Source organism: Boleophthalmus pectinirostris, unplaced genomic scaffold (assembly GCF_026225935.1).
Source record: "Boleophthalmus pectinirostris isolate CB_2022bp ecotype Guang Dong unplaced genomic scaffold, ASM2622593v1 HiC_scaffold_6, whole genome shotgun sequence".
Classification (NCBI taxonomy): domain Eukaryota; kingdom Metazoa; phylum Chordata; class Actinopteri; order Gobiiformes; family Gobiidae; genus Boleophthalmus; species Boleophthalmus pectinirostris.
Genome location: NW_026571447.1, coordinates 5,384,343 through 5,399,366, shown reverse-complemented (window position 1 = coordinate 5,399,366; position 15,024 = coordinate 5,384,343). Strand labels below are relative to the sequence as shown.

The window sequence follows — 15,024 nt, the reverse complement described above, 5'->3', positions numbered from 1 at the left end:
GGTTTGCTAATGAGGAACAGAAACAAGCTGCCATATGTCCAAAATAAACATGCAAATCCCCCCCATGCTATTGCACTGCTGGCACTGAAGGCAGTAAAGAGCCCATATCACTCTGTTTTCTGATCTATGTTATTATGTTGTTTCCTCGTCACAAACAGGCCTGGAGTTGTGTTTTGTTTCATTCACACATATTTAACACACAAGATGCAATTTCCACAAGACAAGATGCAAAATTGGATCTACGAGAACGGGACAAGACTAGAACTAGACTAGACTAGAAGATTTTGACATTATTTAGGCTATAATATATACATTGTGCAATTCAATTCCCAGTTTTAGACTCACCTTTTTTATTTACTTTATTTGATATTTTTGCTGTCACTGTAGATCTGCTTTTTTGGACTACACATTCTCACAAAATGTAACTCGCTAGTACTTGTAAATGTAAAAACATGAGGAAAAAATCTCACAAGATCTTTTTTAGGGCCTGTTTACATGAGAGTGCTTATGGGTAAAAACAACAAAATATTTTATCAGAAGTGCCTTTCATTTAGATGGTGACGGCCTTTTGGGGGGCTTAAAAACACAAAAATCGCCATAGCACTTTCGTCTACACTGGTGAAGATGCAAAACTCTGCTCGGATACACTCACGTCGCGTACGTGTTTATGTCACATACATACAGAACACAGAAACAAACATGTCAGATCATTTCCATTGGTCAGATCTTCAAGTTGCTCTGTCAGCTCTAATAAACTTACAGGAGGCTCCCAACAAACGTACAGGATCTGCAGAGATACTGTTAGTGAACAGAGAAGGATCTGCAATCACCTCTGTCAAATTCTGGATGCACAAGTTGGTCACAGGTGAGTCAGACGGATATGGACGAGACCTGGAGAACCAGTCGATGGTGGGACAACTTTGTGGAAGGAGTAACTGATGAAAATGTCTGGCGTGAAAACTTCCGTATGTCCAAAGATGCCCTTGTTACTATAAGTACAAACACACAATCAAATTCCACACACTTTTGCGTCACCGTATGCATGCTGATTTCCTCCCGAAAATGCTCGTCTAAGCACGGAATAAAAAGTGAAAATGTGACACCACTTCTGCGTCTTCTGTTCAGACCGTCATCATACTAACGTAGCCTTAGTACGTGTGTGCAATTTCGTGTCAATATTGTCTCACAAGAGCTTGTCCCATCCCTACTTGTGATGTCATGTTCTAATACAGGAAGTGCTCCATTGTTGTTTTTTTAACTCCATACTACTTGACTTCATCTCTACAGAACATAAGGTAAAAGGAGCTGTTAACTTGAACACTACCTCTTCATGACACCACGAGATAGAACAAAGCATTTTGAGCTTTGGAGATGTAAACTACTCACGTGTGTGTGAATGAAATAAAACACAACTCCAGGTCTGTTTTTTGTGGAGATAACAACATTATAACATGACTAAAAGCTCAAAACAATCCATTTTGAGTTATATAGAACCTTTTAATGTTTTGGCTGTTGACTGTTCACCACCATACATCCATACCTCTAAAAGCCAGAGCAGTCCACTCCTTCATAGTGGAAGTCTGTTGACAATTACAGTAATTATAAAGCAACTCCAGCTAAATTGACTCTGGAGTCATGCCAAAATAGATTGGCTGGTGAAAGGGCCTGTCTTATACTTGTTTCTGATCTATGTTATAATGTTTCCTCATCACAAACAGACCTGGACTTGTGTTTTGTTTCACTCACACATAGGGATGTAGCAATAACCGAAATATCTTGATATCGTATCGTCAAAAGTCTCACAATAATATCGTGGACCATCACAATATATTGAATCACAAGTTTACAAGTGCAGCAATAGTTAAAAAACAGTGAGAACTACATAGACCATGATCCTTTGCTCTGTTTCAGTCCAGTTTACATGTTGAAAGAACAGTTATTAAGCACTTTTAAATCTTAATTATTTGGATAATGACAAGACAAAAGTAGTATGTTCACCATTTTTTTAGCCTACATAAAATATTGCAGTAAATATCGTACCATTAGATGCATATCATGAAAATATCGTATCGAGAGGATTTGATATCGTAACCTCCCTATTCACACATGGTTAACACACAAACTGCATATTTAGGCTGAGTTCTTCTCTTCTCTCTAACCGAAAACACTAATACAGGAAGTGCTCCATTCAGTGCATTTACATGGACATCAGTATCATGGTTATTAGCCATATCCCGGTTATGGTAATATTCGGGATACAGTGGTCCCTCGTTTATCATGGGAGTTACGTTCTAAAAATAACCCATGATAGGTGAATTCTGTGAAGTAGTCAACTTTATATTTCACAATTATTATATCTGTTTTAACGCCGTGAAACCCTTCACCACACACTTTATACACTTTTCTCACACAAAACAGTTACAACCCTTTTTGCATCCTTCTTAACACTTATTGCTGACGTCATCCTTATGTTATTTCCTCCTTCTTTATGTAACAAACCGAAGATTCATTTATCCTGTAATGGAGCCCTACACCGCAGAGTCTTGCACGGGTCCATTTTTGGAGACCCGCTCCCGCGCAGTACAGCACCACACCTGCCCGTTAACCTGAGATTATATCAAACTTTTGCACTGTATACGGCACAGACTGAACCAAAACTAAACCAGGACTAACCCAGGACTAATTCCAGGACTGAACAAGGACTAAAACAGGAGTAAACCACCGAGGACTGATTCCAGGACTGAAACAGGAGGACAAAACCAGAAATGAACCAGGATACATTGTCGGGACAGGCTTGGATGTTACCGCAGGAGAAAGGACCAACAGATAGCTCCACATCTCACAGAGGTAAGCGCGGCAATTACCCAATTGCGCTTTGCGGACACCCTGCTCCATGGGCTCAGTTTTCTCGCTCTTAAGTCCAAGATTAGTTCTGGTTTAAACCTGGTTTAGACCTGGTGTAGTTCTGGTGTTGTCCTGGTTTAGTCCTGACCTGCCCATGTGTGATCACTACCAGCCTGTAAAATTCCAGAAGGTTAAACCCGCCAGTTTCAGCAACTATTTACCCCGTACCCGGTGCAGAACTCTGCTACAGCCACATAACTTCTACCCTCCTTCAGCGTGTCCAGAAGACCAACTTTTTGCGTGATGGTTTGCATCTTCCTCTGCCTTTTGGTGCGACCGTAGGAGCCTTTGTCGGTGCAGAACTTTTCTTAGACTTTGTGGGTTTTGTCGAGAAGAAAACTTGCAAACATACAGATCCTCAAAAAACCCGAGCATAACCGGGATACTGATGTGCACGTATACGTACTCATTTTGTTTTTTTAAAAACTCGATACACCTTCATTAGAATCATTTGGATAATTTCAGTCCTGGGATTACCCCAGGCCTACTGAATATAAGGTAAAAGGTAGCAGTTAACGGGAAAACTACCACTTCATGACATCACAAGATGGAACAGAGCATTAAGAGCTTTGGAGAAGTAGACAGACTAATAATAAAGCATTACTCAAAATGTATGAGTGAAACAAAACACAACTCCAGGTATGTTTCTGGTGAGGTAACGGCATTCTAACATATTCTAACAAAATCCACAAGAGACAAATTTGCGTTATATAAAGCCTTTAAAGTCTTCAGTAACAGAATAGTGCTTCCAGGTAGCATCACACCCCCAAAGAAAAGTAAAGTATCAGTACTAATGTAGACATCCCTTTAGGCTTTGTTTCCATCTGGGTGTGTGTGTGTGTGTGGTATAAACTTCCACTATAGGATTGATTTAAAGGGTGATTTAAGGCGCCCGTGTGGTGAATTTGTCAAAGGGAGGCAGCCTGCTCCTGTCTGCTCCTGTCAGCCCCCCGTCTCCCGCCCCCCGTCACCCCCCTGCCTCCCCCCGCCTCCAGCAGAATACAGCAGCTGCTCCGCACACTGTCCAAGAGCCTCCAGATTGTTCGCTTCATAAAGGGCCTCAGCTGCCGGAACAGTGCAGACTGAGGAAGAGCGAGGGAGGGGGGGGGACTGCCACAGACATGCCTTCTCTTTTCTAATCTCTCTCTTATTCCTCAGTGCCCACAGTACAGCCGGAGAGTACGCTACGGAGAGGCCACCCCGCTCACAGTCAGAATACCTGTTTTTCTAGGTATTTTTGAGCTATAAAACCACCTGTAATTGAATAAATGTCAACCTGTGGAACATTCTAAGCAAAGCAATGACGTAACAACTGAAAAGTTACATGATTCACCTTTAAAGTGCAGATGACAGGTTTTTCTAATTATTACTCATGTTTTGGTGGGAGAGCATCTGTGGGAAATATGTATTAAGTGACAGTTGAGAAGAAAAGTACAAAAAATTCCTACAAAGACATGAAAACTACAGCATTCCTATTTTCTGTAGCTGTCTGTTATACTGTATGTCTATATCTTCCAATTGGTGGTTTTGTCACACTCCCAGATGAAGGACAAGAGCCAGGTTTTCCTACTGATAACATTGAACTTTGCCATGAAATATCTAAAAGGTAAATTCACAAATGTTGAACATGATTGTTATTACTGACTACTAGAGACATTAACTTTTTGTACTATGGCCAAAATCGTAGTACAGTGTTGTGATATCATCTGAAACCCAGCAATACCACACTTGACTGTTCCTTTAAAAGCAACAGTATAAAGCTTTCTGGAGCTGGCACTTCACCTGCATGATTCCATATAAATACCTAAAACCTTACCAAACCAAACATTCTCCATGGATGTATACATTTTTTATACCATACTGTGGAAGATTATAAAACAAAGCAGGAGAAGGTCAAATAAAAGTCAGGTTTGAGGATGCATGTTTTTCAGTGCAATATGTGCAATATAAACAACTAAGGAGGAAGGAAAGGAAAACAAAAACAAAACAAAAACATGCTTTTATTCATGTCTATTTTTGGTTAAAAAGTCACTTACTGTGGTCATAATAAATGTATTGACTGTTTGGTGTAACACCTTGTTACCTTTAATTCCTCGTCTGTAGTGTGTGCTAATCACTAAATACCATGTGCACTGAGATGAACCAGTGGGCGGGGCTCAGAGCGTCTATGGATCGGACGGGGACGTGGACCCAGAGAAACTTTGCACCAATCAGCAGAGTGACTGTACAGCGCTCCTGACCAATGAGGAGCAGAGAAGCGCGCGTGTGTCCCGCCCCCCGACAGCAGCCGGAGCGCGAGCGCAGCAGAAACAACTGTCACTTAGCACGAGCGCTCGGAGTAGAGCGCGCGGCTCAGACACGGCAGAGCTGCGTAGAAAACACTCAGAGTCACTTTAAGAGCTCTTACAAAGTGCACAGAACTGAAGGCGTCATGTTTTACCACTGATCAGGTAAGTTTGAGCAGAACAAGACGCGTCTGGATACTTTTTGTTTCTTCGACTTCATGAGATGAAATAAAGGAAGCTAACCTTTTTCTTTGGCTAACAAGCTAATGTTTTGCCAAAGTGCTTCCCATTACGCATCGCCTGCGGCTCTGTCGTAAACTTTGTGTCGCTGCGTAAGGAACTGCGGCCCGTTCCGGAGGATGTCTACTCCAAGCAACTCTCTCCAGCAGCCCCGGGTGAGGCGCAGCACTGCGGGCTCCCCGGGCTCGTTCAACAACAGCAGCTGCCGGCTGCACCCCATGCGCGCCACCGTGCCCTATCAGCTCCTCTGCGGGGGTCAGGCCAGTCCCCCGCGGCTGCAGCCCGTCCCCGGGGGTGCCACGAACAGCAGGGGCTCCAGTCCCCCCTCCAGCCCGACGCTAAGCCCAGGAAACACACAGCCCAAGCAGCAGAGACTGTCCCCTGAAAACAAGGACTCCATCTGTCCTCCAGACTCTCCAGTGTCCAGAGGTAATACTGGATACTCTAATATCACTGTATAGCACATGTCTATGCTGCACACACACCAGACCTCCTTTATATAAGACACTGGCTCTGAGGGCTGCAGACTTCAGTCCAAGGTAGGTCCTACACATGTCTGTCACGCACACCGTTTTCTGTGGTCACTTTAATCTGCAAAATACAAGTAGGTTCAAGCTATGGGAATGATTATAAATGCAAGATCAAAATCTCCATTCGCCACTAATACAGTGTAACCAGCCTACTGCTATTCTTTCATACAGACCAAAAGAAGACTTGATAAACCGTGGGAGTTTTAAAGTGGTTTGACCCTCAGCCTCTTCATGAGGAGTTTAGTGGAGCAGTTGTTCAGTTCCTTCATTCTGAACAGGACTATAAAGTGAATGAATTCCTCTCTGTATAAGGAATGCATGGGCAGAAGATTCTGAGACTTTAGGACGCTGAGTTTGCTGAATGTATGACTCTTTGTCCTACATTCAGCAAACTCAACTGCTTTGTCTTTGAGCAAGACACTTCAACCTTTTAGTCATATTAGTGGAGGGGCAAAAGGTGCAGACTGGCAGCACCAAACTGAACTTGAATATCTCTATACAAGACACTGATACATTATTATTTTTATATTTTTGTCATGCAATTACCTAAAATTACAGTAGTTTTGCCTCAGGACGAGTATTTTGTAAAAGCAGAACTTGGGCGCTTATGCAGTTATAACGATTTATTGATCTATAACCCAGAAGTAATGATGATACACTCTTAGCATGCTAGTTGTTATTAGTAGTTGTGTGGGGGAGGGATGTGAGGAGGACTGTCTGATAAGAACAGTCTTTTAGTTTAGCTTTGATAATTGGTTGCCTAAATCAACTTGAAAATATTATACAGTGTTACTCCAGAAAAAGCTCATCTGGATTTTAACATTTATATTAGAATATATTGTATTAACCAGACTTATTCTTCAAATAATAAGAGAAATAATGCTATAGTTATTTCTCCTTCATATTTACCCTCTCTTTTGTGTAGAATCTAGGGGTGTGCAAAAATATCGGAATATCGATATATCGTATCATTTAATGTGATGATACAGTATCGATATCGTGGGCCGCTGTATCGATATTTCACCAAGAGTATTTTTAAGTGTGTTTTACTAAATTATTTTATTACAGTGCTACAGTTTTGTTGCTTGTGGAGTGAAAGGAAGCTCATTTATGCAACACATTTGACATTTTTGCTGTTTTGAGGATTAAAATGTTTGTGTTTCATATGAACTTTGCACAAGATGTAATTTAACAAAGCCTTTTAGTATCACAGCCACGATTTAGCCATTATTTTTTATTGAACCGTATCAAATCGATTTGAAATATATCATATCGAATTGAAAGTGTACTGTATCGAGATATGTATCGTATCGGCAACTCCTTAATGATACCCAGCCCTAGTAGAATCCCTCACTCGTACAGGTAGACTCTATGGCAAACGAGAAATTTGTCAACATCAGTTCAGAACTAAAGAAGCAGCTTGGATGAACTGCGAAACGTTTGTAATAAACATTTGTCCAGTTGACAAATTGAATTTCTCCTTTGCCTTCACCCTTGTTCAAAGCAGCTCTTGGGGTCAAAGTAAGGCCTCTCTGTGCTGTCTGCATCTACTTATAACAATGTATTTTTCAATAACTCGGGAGTAATGCTGATGCACTATTGGCGTGCTAGTTGTTATTGGCAGCTGTGTGATGCTCAAACTCTGCTCTGGGCTGAAAGTTGTGAAATGCGTTTTTAAACTCATAGCAATGAGTAATTAGCTGGGACGGTAATGCTGCAAATGCATTAGAAAAGTGGGGAATAAGTTTGGCAAGTTTTTCACGTTTTTATGAGCACGCCCCTGGATACGATGCTCCTCTCTCTAGAGCCTGCGGTGCGGCTGCTCGCGACACAAAGGGCATCTGTCGTAAAAATCTGCCATAGCACCACGTTCTTGATTTACTGTGACAAAAGATTATACCATGTGAATGAAGACTTGAATCTACACAGATATAAACAACAGACATTACTGAAAGTGCCCCACAACTTTACAGATGGGCCAGTGTAGATATTTATTTTATTCTTATGGTTTTGAGCTGATGTGGAAACTACTATTTGCCGATACCGATATATCGCTTTTAAAATCCATAGCATAACTTCAATCTTCTCACTTCAGTTAAAGGTGCACTGCGTAACTTTTTGGTTGGAGGTCCGTCACCTGCTTGTTTCTATGGAGATGTCATTTCTCTGCCTGGAATGTTCCACAGTACGACATTAAACAGATTTGCCTTACGTTTATTAAATTGCAGGTCGTTTTATGGCTCAAAAATACCTAGAAAAACAGACATTCTGACTGTGAGCGGGGTCGCCTCTCCACAGATCTGACCTGAAGCTTGGTCAGGTTTGGTCTCCATGAAGATAGAAAGGTTTAATGTCATACTGTGAAACATTTCAGACAAATCAACAACATCTCCATGGAGAAAAGTATCTAAAGTAACAGATCCTCCACCAGAAAATTTACACAATGCAACTGAAAATACCAATAAGATATGTGGTTATTTTTTGGCTATACCATATGATTTGATTTTCATTACAGATACACACAAAGTAAAAAAGTCTTTCATTCTGCTGTTTATTTATTGCAGCTAGCTGATTTTTTTAGCAGTATTGTAGATTTAGAATAGATTTTGTGGTTCAAGTCTTCTCTAGGGTTTTGGTGTCAGTGACTTAGAATAAACTGGAAAGTACACTGAAACTACATTTGCAAGCCCTTGCATCATGACAGTTGCGTTTTGCATACCAAACTCCAATCGTGGGGGCTACCATTTCTGACACAGCGAAAAAACAATATCTACTTGCTCTAAACTGCCTAAGATGATTTACATAGACACTTTGAACAAGTTTGGTCAGAATGTGTGCATTAAAAAAAAAATTTGAAGGGTAACAATATCCAAGTCTCATGATACGATATTTATTGTGATATCGTGGGAAAGCTCACGATATGATGAGGAGGCAGGCTCATGGTGTAATAATATTCTCGGTACGATATTTTCACAATATACATCTCACGGAACGATATTTATTGTGATATTTTGTGGAGGTTAATAAAACTGTTAATATGTTACTTTTTCCTCTTAAAATACCTTGACAAGACTTAATCAAAAGAACTAAAACCTAAAAGTGCTTTGGACTGTTATTTCTTGTAGTCTAGACTGAAATGGAGCAAAGGATCATGGTCTATGTAGTCTTTTTTTAGCTATTGCTGCACCAGAACTGTTCATTTAAGCAAAGAGACTTGTAATTTGATATATTGTGATAGTCCATGATATTATTGTGAAAACTTTGACGATAGGATATCACGATATTTCGGTTATTTTTACATCCCTGAAAAAAAAAAAAAAACAAAGCTGTAGTTTTCAATTTAACAGTCACATTTTACCTTGAGATTGACAATTCCAGAGCTGAAATCATCCAAATGATTCTAGTGAAGGTGTATGGAGTTTACAAACACAGTGGAGCACTTCTGGTATTACCACATGACATCACAAGGTGGAACAGAGTGTTTTATCTTTGAGAGTAGAACATGGTCTAAATATGCAGGGTTTATATGTGTTTGTGATAAAGAAACAACATTATAACATGTAATTTTGACCCTTTAAAGGTACACTATGTAACTTTTTAGTTGGGGGTCCGTCACCTGCTTGTTTCTATGGAGATTTAATGTTCCACAGTACGACACTGACCAACTCTACCTTGCATTTACTCAATTACAAGAGGTGTTATAGCTCAAAAATACCTACAAAAACAGGCTTTCTGACTGTGAGCGGGGTCGCCTCTCCACAGATCTGACCTGTAACTCGTTTTGGTTTGGTCTCCATGAAGACAGAACGGTTTAATGCCATACTGTGAAAGACTCCAGACAAATAATAACATCTTCATGGAGAAAAGCATTTGACGGACCCTCCACCAGAAAAGCTACACGGCGCACTTTCAAGTAACAAAATGGAGCACTAACATGAAATAAACTCCAAAAAAGCAAATCTTCCACACTAAATCAGTCTTGTAGCTGCAGCGGAGCCCCGTGCGCCGCCTCAGCCCGTGCTTCACATTCCTGCGCCCTTTGAATGAGATGACCCCTAACCTTGACCAGTGTACCATGTAAGGCAGGGACCAAAGCCTCGCCGCGCAGCCCAGCAGGCAGACTCCAGGCCCGGGCTCTGTCTCCTGCTGTTTGCCCAGTGCCTGCTCCCTGTTGGTTTTCCAGACCAGTGAAACCCCTCAGGTCTCCATCCTCTAACCCGGAGCGGCAGTGCATGTGCAGGGCTGAGGGAGAGGACTGTCTGATAAGAGTAGTCATCCAAACTAGTCGGAAAGCTCTGATAAATGGACGCCTAAGTCAACTTGAAAATTCGATGCACTGTTAAAGCTCTGACTGGAAGGTTCCTCAGTATGACATTAAATAGCTCTACTTTGCATTTATTTAATTACAGGTGGTTTTATAGCTCAAAAATACCTAGAAAAACAGGTATTCTGACTGTGCGCCTCTCCGCAGATCTGACCTGTAACTTGGTCCAGTTTGGTCTCCACGAAGATTGAAAGCTTTAATGCCATACTGTGAAACATCTCCAAGGATAAAGGCGTATGAGGAACCCTTCACCAGAAAAGTTACCCAATGCACTTTTAACATTTGTACATTGTATTAAAGCAGACCTGTTCTGCAAAATCAACTTTTCGGAGCTTTTACCCATGTTATAGTTGTTTCCTCTTCACATTTACCCTCTGAAAGTTGTATTTAGAGTGATTTATGCATGTTTGAGTAATATTTAGTCTCCTGAATTCAAGACGTCACAGCTCTGATCAACCCTCGTTTTCCAGATCTCCACATGTTTGGCCAGTACTTGACTGGAAGATTTGAATACTGTGCTAGTTTTGGGTTAATGGGGAACAGGATAAAACTTGCCCAGACTAACTCCATGCAAAGTTGTAGACCAGTGACCTTTTGCTGCATATTTACCGTGATAAAAGGGTAGGTTCCAAATAGGAGGTGAGTAGGGTGTGCAGAAATATCAAAATATCGATATATCGTATCATTTAATGTGCTGATACAGTATCAGGTATAAATGTATTGCCAAGATATATTGGTATATTTTACTCAGTTATTTTGTTACAGTGTTACAGTTTTGTTGCTTGTTTAGTGAAAGGAAACTCATATGTGACACATTTGACATTTTCACTGTTTTGATGATTAAATTGCTTGTGTTTCATATGAACTTTGCAAAAGAAATGGTTTAACAAAGACGTTTAGTATCACAGCCATGATTTCGCCCTTAAATTGTATTGAACTGTATCGAATCGATTTGAAATGTATCATATTGAATTGTATTGAATTGAAAGTGCACTGTATCGAGATATGTCTCATATCATAGCCCATGTATCGAGGTATGTATCGTATTGGCAACTTCTGAGTGATACCCAGCCTTAGAGTTGAGCATGGGTATGCTTCCAACTCCATCTACTTTGGTTCCATTTCTCTTTGTATTGAAAAACTGTTGCTTTGTCCTTTCGGTCTTAAAATGTTCGTATAACCGACTCTATATGATCCTTGTTTTTATTTCACTATTTTGTCCACAAATCAATGTATGAACATTAATAACAGACAAATCAGGTGTCTTCTGTATACGAGGTCACTCCTGCTAGTGTTAGAAACAGGTTTGACTGAATGCGGTGCTAAGGAAGGGACGTTACCTTTACCAGGCTCACTACAGATTGGCTCTTTAGTTGCTATGATGAGCATCGATAAGCTTCATTTGACTGCCATGGGTGATGTCACACTCTCTTAGTCCACTTCTTTATACAGTCTATAGTTCTAATGTCACAGGCCTAATGGTCAGTGGAACTCTCTTGGCTAACGTCAGTAATGAACTTGATAGTGGACTTCCCAGATCCTCTCTGTGACCTTTAAGTCCCAGTGCTGACATCACTCTGCAAACCCACACACACTTACAGTACACACACACAGATACACACGTGCACTCGCACACAGGCACTCACATGCACAGTCCTCACAGTCAATGGCCCTCTGTCTGTGGCTCCACTCTTCATTCAAGTGTGTGTGAGCCGTCGCGCTGTACCCACACTGCAGTGCCACATGTTTGTTTTAAGGCAAAAGGAGATAACGTACCTGTTTTCTCTGCAGTCAACCGTTTCCAGGCCACAACTGTTGAGCTGTAAATCACCCACAGTTGTAGTGAAAAGGAGCCATAAAGGATCAAGCAATTTTCAACATAAAATTGGTAGGGATGTACCAATAACCGAAATGTTGTGATAGTGTATCGTCAAAAGTCTCAGTAATATTGTAGGTTATCACAATATATCGAAATACAAACTCTTTGGTTAAGTTCATTGTTACAGTGCAGCAATAGCTCAAAAACTACATAGACCATGGTCCTTTGCACTGTTTCAGCACAGACTACACAAAGAAATGCCTGTTATTAAACACATTTAAATGATAATTATGACCGAAGGCTTGTCAAGGCATTTAAAATGGAAAAAGTGTTAATCCTAATTTTGTTACCCTCCACAAAATATCGCAATAAGGTTTGAATATTGTTACATTACTAAAAATGAGTAAAGATGGCTACTGCTTACAAGTTATGCTTCAGTATCCAAATCTCACAGTATAATGTACAAACTGCATGCTCTGTTGTCTTTCTGTAGAAAAGCTGAAATGGCCTGACTAGCCTTTAGTGTCACTGTCAGTATTGTCATTTTTTTACACTTCCGCTACAAAATGATTGTATGACCCAGCTCGTTGAGGTCAGGGAAGTAACAAAAAAAACAAGATGTTCAGTGGAATAAATTAAATAATATTTAATTAACAGGGTTGTAACGTGTAAATTAACAAAACAGATGAAAATGTGTACAGAAAATAACTTAAACTAAGAAACAAAACAGCAGAATTACACAGTTTTGTGCCACAAAACTGCTCACGCAGGCTTACACAAAAATGAGTGATTAACTAAGGGACACACACAAAACTAAAACACAATTCCCCAAATTAAAACACATAAGCCCACAAACAGAATCGAGTGACCAAATTAATAACGGCATAAAACAGAACTAAACTACAGAACTAGACACACACACAAACACAAACACAAAATGGCATACGGGCCACCAAGGACAGCAGCCCCGATCAGGTGCTGCCAGTTTTCTTAAATAGGGGGCGGTGGCTGCAGGTGAAGTGGGCGTAGACATGCCCCACCCATCGCAGGCCAGGGCTCCCAAAGCAGGAATCAGGACAGCTCAGCAAAATAATTGAAAATACACAAAACAAATTAGAACTGAAGACCTGGGACCATAACAACAATGCATTGATTTGAGCCCCAAAAGTGTGCTGTATTTCATCTTACAACCACAGATTTTTGTGGCTCTACAACAGTAGTGTGCGGTGACTTTTATGGGTAGACATGCAGACTTGGGGTGGACATCAATATTTAGTCGATAACAATTTAATAACGCCACTTTTAATGCAAAGTACATTACAAATGAGTATCTTTATTTTTAGTCACAATAACTGCATGTGTACTGAGACATTTTGGAGTCAAATTAGAAAGACCTTGATCATATAGTTTATTAATATTTGTATATTGGACTGTATTTGACACCCTGTTTGTATAAACAGGGCTATTTGTTTCTACTCCTACACTTGATTTGTGCAGCTGAGCCTTCAGGACGGTTGTTATCTATGTATTTATTATAATGCATCTAGAAACCATATGAGTGACATATGACAGCTCTACCCATGTGTAAAATAGACAAGATAGCAAAATAAAAACAGCAGGATCATATAGCGTGGGTTAGTATAAATAGTTTAAGCCCGAAATGAGGAGGCTGACAGCAGTTACAGACGTTTTGTCAATACAAAGTGAATTGAAGCCAGAGTTGATCTAGCCGGAGCCATAAGACGAACATGAGCAGTTTGTGTTTACATTGCACTCTTTGGGAAAACATGCTTTCTGGACTGGAGAGGATTTTTTTTGCTTCAGTACCAAGGAGCCACCACTAGTCTTAACTCATGTTTAAGCTAGTAATACTCTATCTAGACATTTGAATTGATCCATGGAGCCCACTCACGTATACTGTAGACCCCCATTCTCCAGAAAAGTTGCAGGATTACTCTAAACAAAAAGTTATAGTACAACATTATTGAAAAAAATAAAAATAAAAAAATGAACCCATGTCTGTAGAATCTCTATAAACGGTCTGTTCTGAGTCCTGCAGTCTTGTACATCCCCACAGGAAGCTGCTCGGCTATGGTTTACTGATCTGGACCACATGTTTGTTTTTACATTGGCTTCAGCTCTCCAGTCCATAAACCGCCCATGTACACTTCCACTGCCGGATCGAGGAAACTCCTGACTGAAGTCCAAGCGCTCCCAAATATTCCTTTCATATTCCAGCCCAAATCCTGTGCTCAGCCTGTAATCAGCAGACGGGTGCTTTTGATGTCAAGGCCTTGCTGACACACTTTTTTTTTTCATCCCGGGGATATTATTCTGAACCATACACTGTATATATAAATGTACATGTTAACCTGCTAGCATTCCAAATAAGAAGTAAATATGGGCGCGCTTCTGGCTCCATCAAATTTGGGTCCAATTCACTTTGTATTGAAGAAACGTCGCCCCTCTGTCTGTAACTGCTGCTGTCAGGCTCGTCATTTTGGTCTTAAAATGTTCATATTAACCCGCGCTACATGATCCTGGTGTTTTTATTTCACTATTTTGTCCGTAAATCAAGATCTGAACATTAATAGCAGCGTTAGAAATGGGTTTGATTGACTGTTGCTAAGGGATTGGCTTTCTGCACAGCAGCGCCTGGCAGCTTCACTGTTAGTGTCACTACTTCCTGTCCAATTGAGTCACACTAAAAATAATAAATATTTAAAGTTCTGAGAGTGGACAGTGAGTTATGAACAGATGGCCACTGACAACATGTGAAAAAGACCTTATTACACTATTTTCTGTCTATGTTCTAATATTGTTTCCTCATCGTTGTGTTTTATTTCATTCACACATGTTTAACACACAAACCCTGTATATTTAGGTTCTTTTCTCAAACAGAAAATACTCTGTTCCACTTTG

The 15,024-nt window shown here is 40.4% G+C and overlaps 1 protein-coding gene across 5 annotated transcripts in view; it reads left to right on the top strand.

Annotated features, from left to right (window-relative positions):
• The first annotated feature begins 5,231 nt into the window (after positions 1-5,231).
• LOC110156657 (glucocorticoid-induced transcript 1 protein-like) overlaps positions 5,232-15,024 on the top strand; it is a 74,671-nt gene continuing 64,878 nt past the window's right edge. For 3 of the 5 annotated variants that reach the window (XM_055164170.1, XM_020920865.2, XM_055164169.1), the window contains exon 1: positions 5,241-5,858. In XM_055164170.1, coding sequence (XP_055020145.1) covers positions 5,549-5,858 — 310 coding nt within the window. In that variant the 5' untranslated portion in view covers positions 5,241-5,548. Of the gene's footprint in view, positions 5,859-15,024 lie in introns of all 5 variants that reach the window. The other 2 variants (XM_020920864.2, XM_055164167.1) reach the window with 2 other exon arrangements.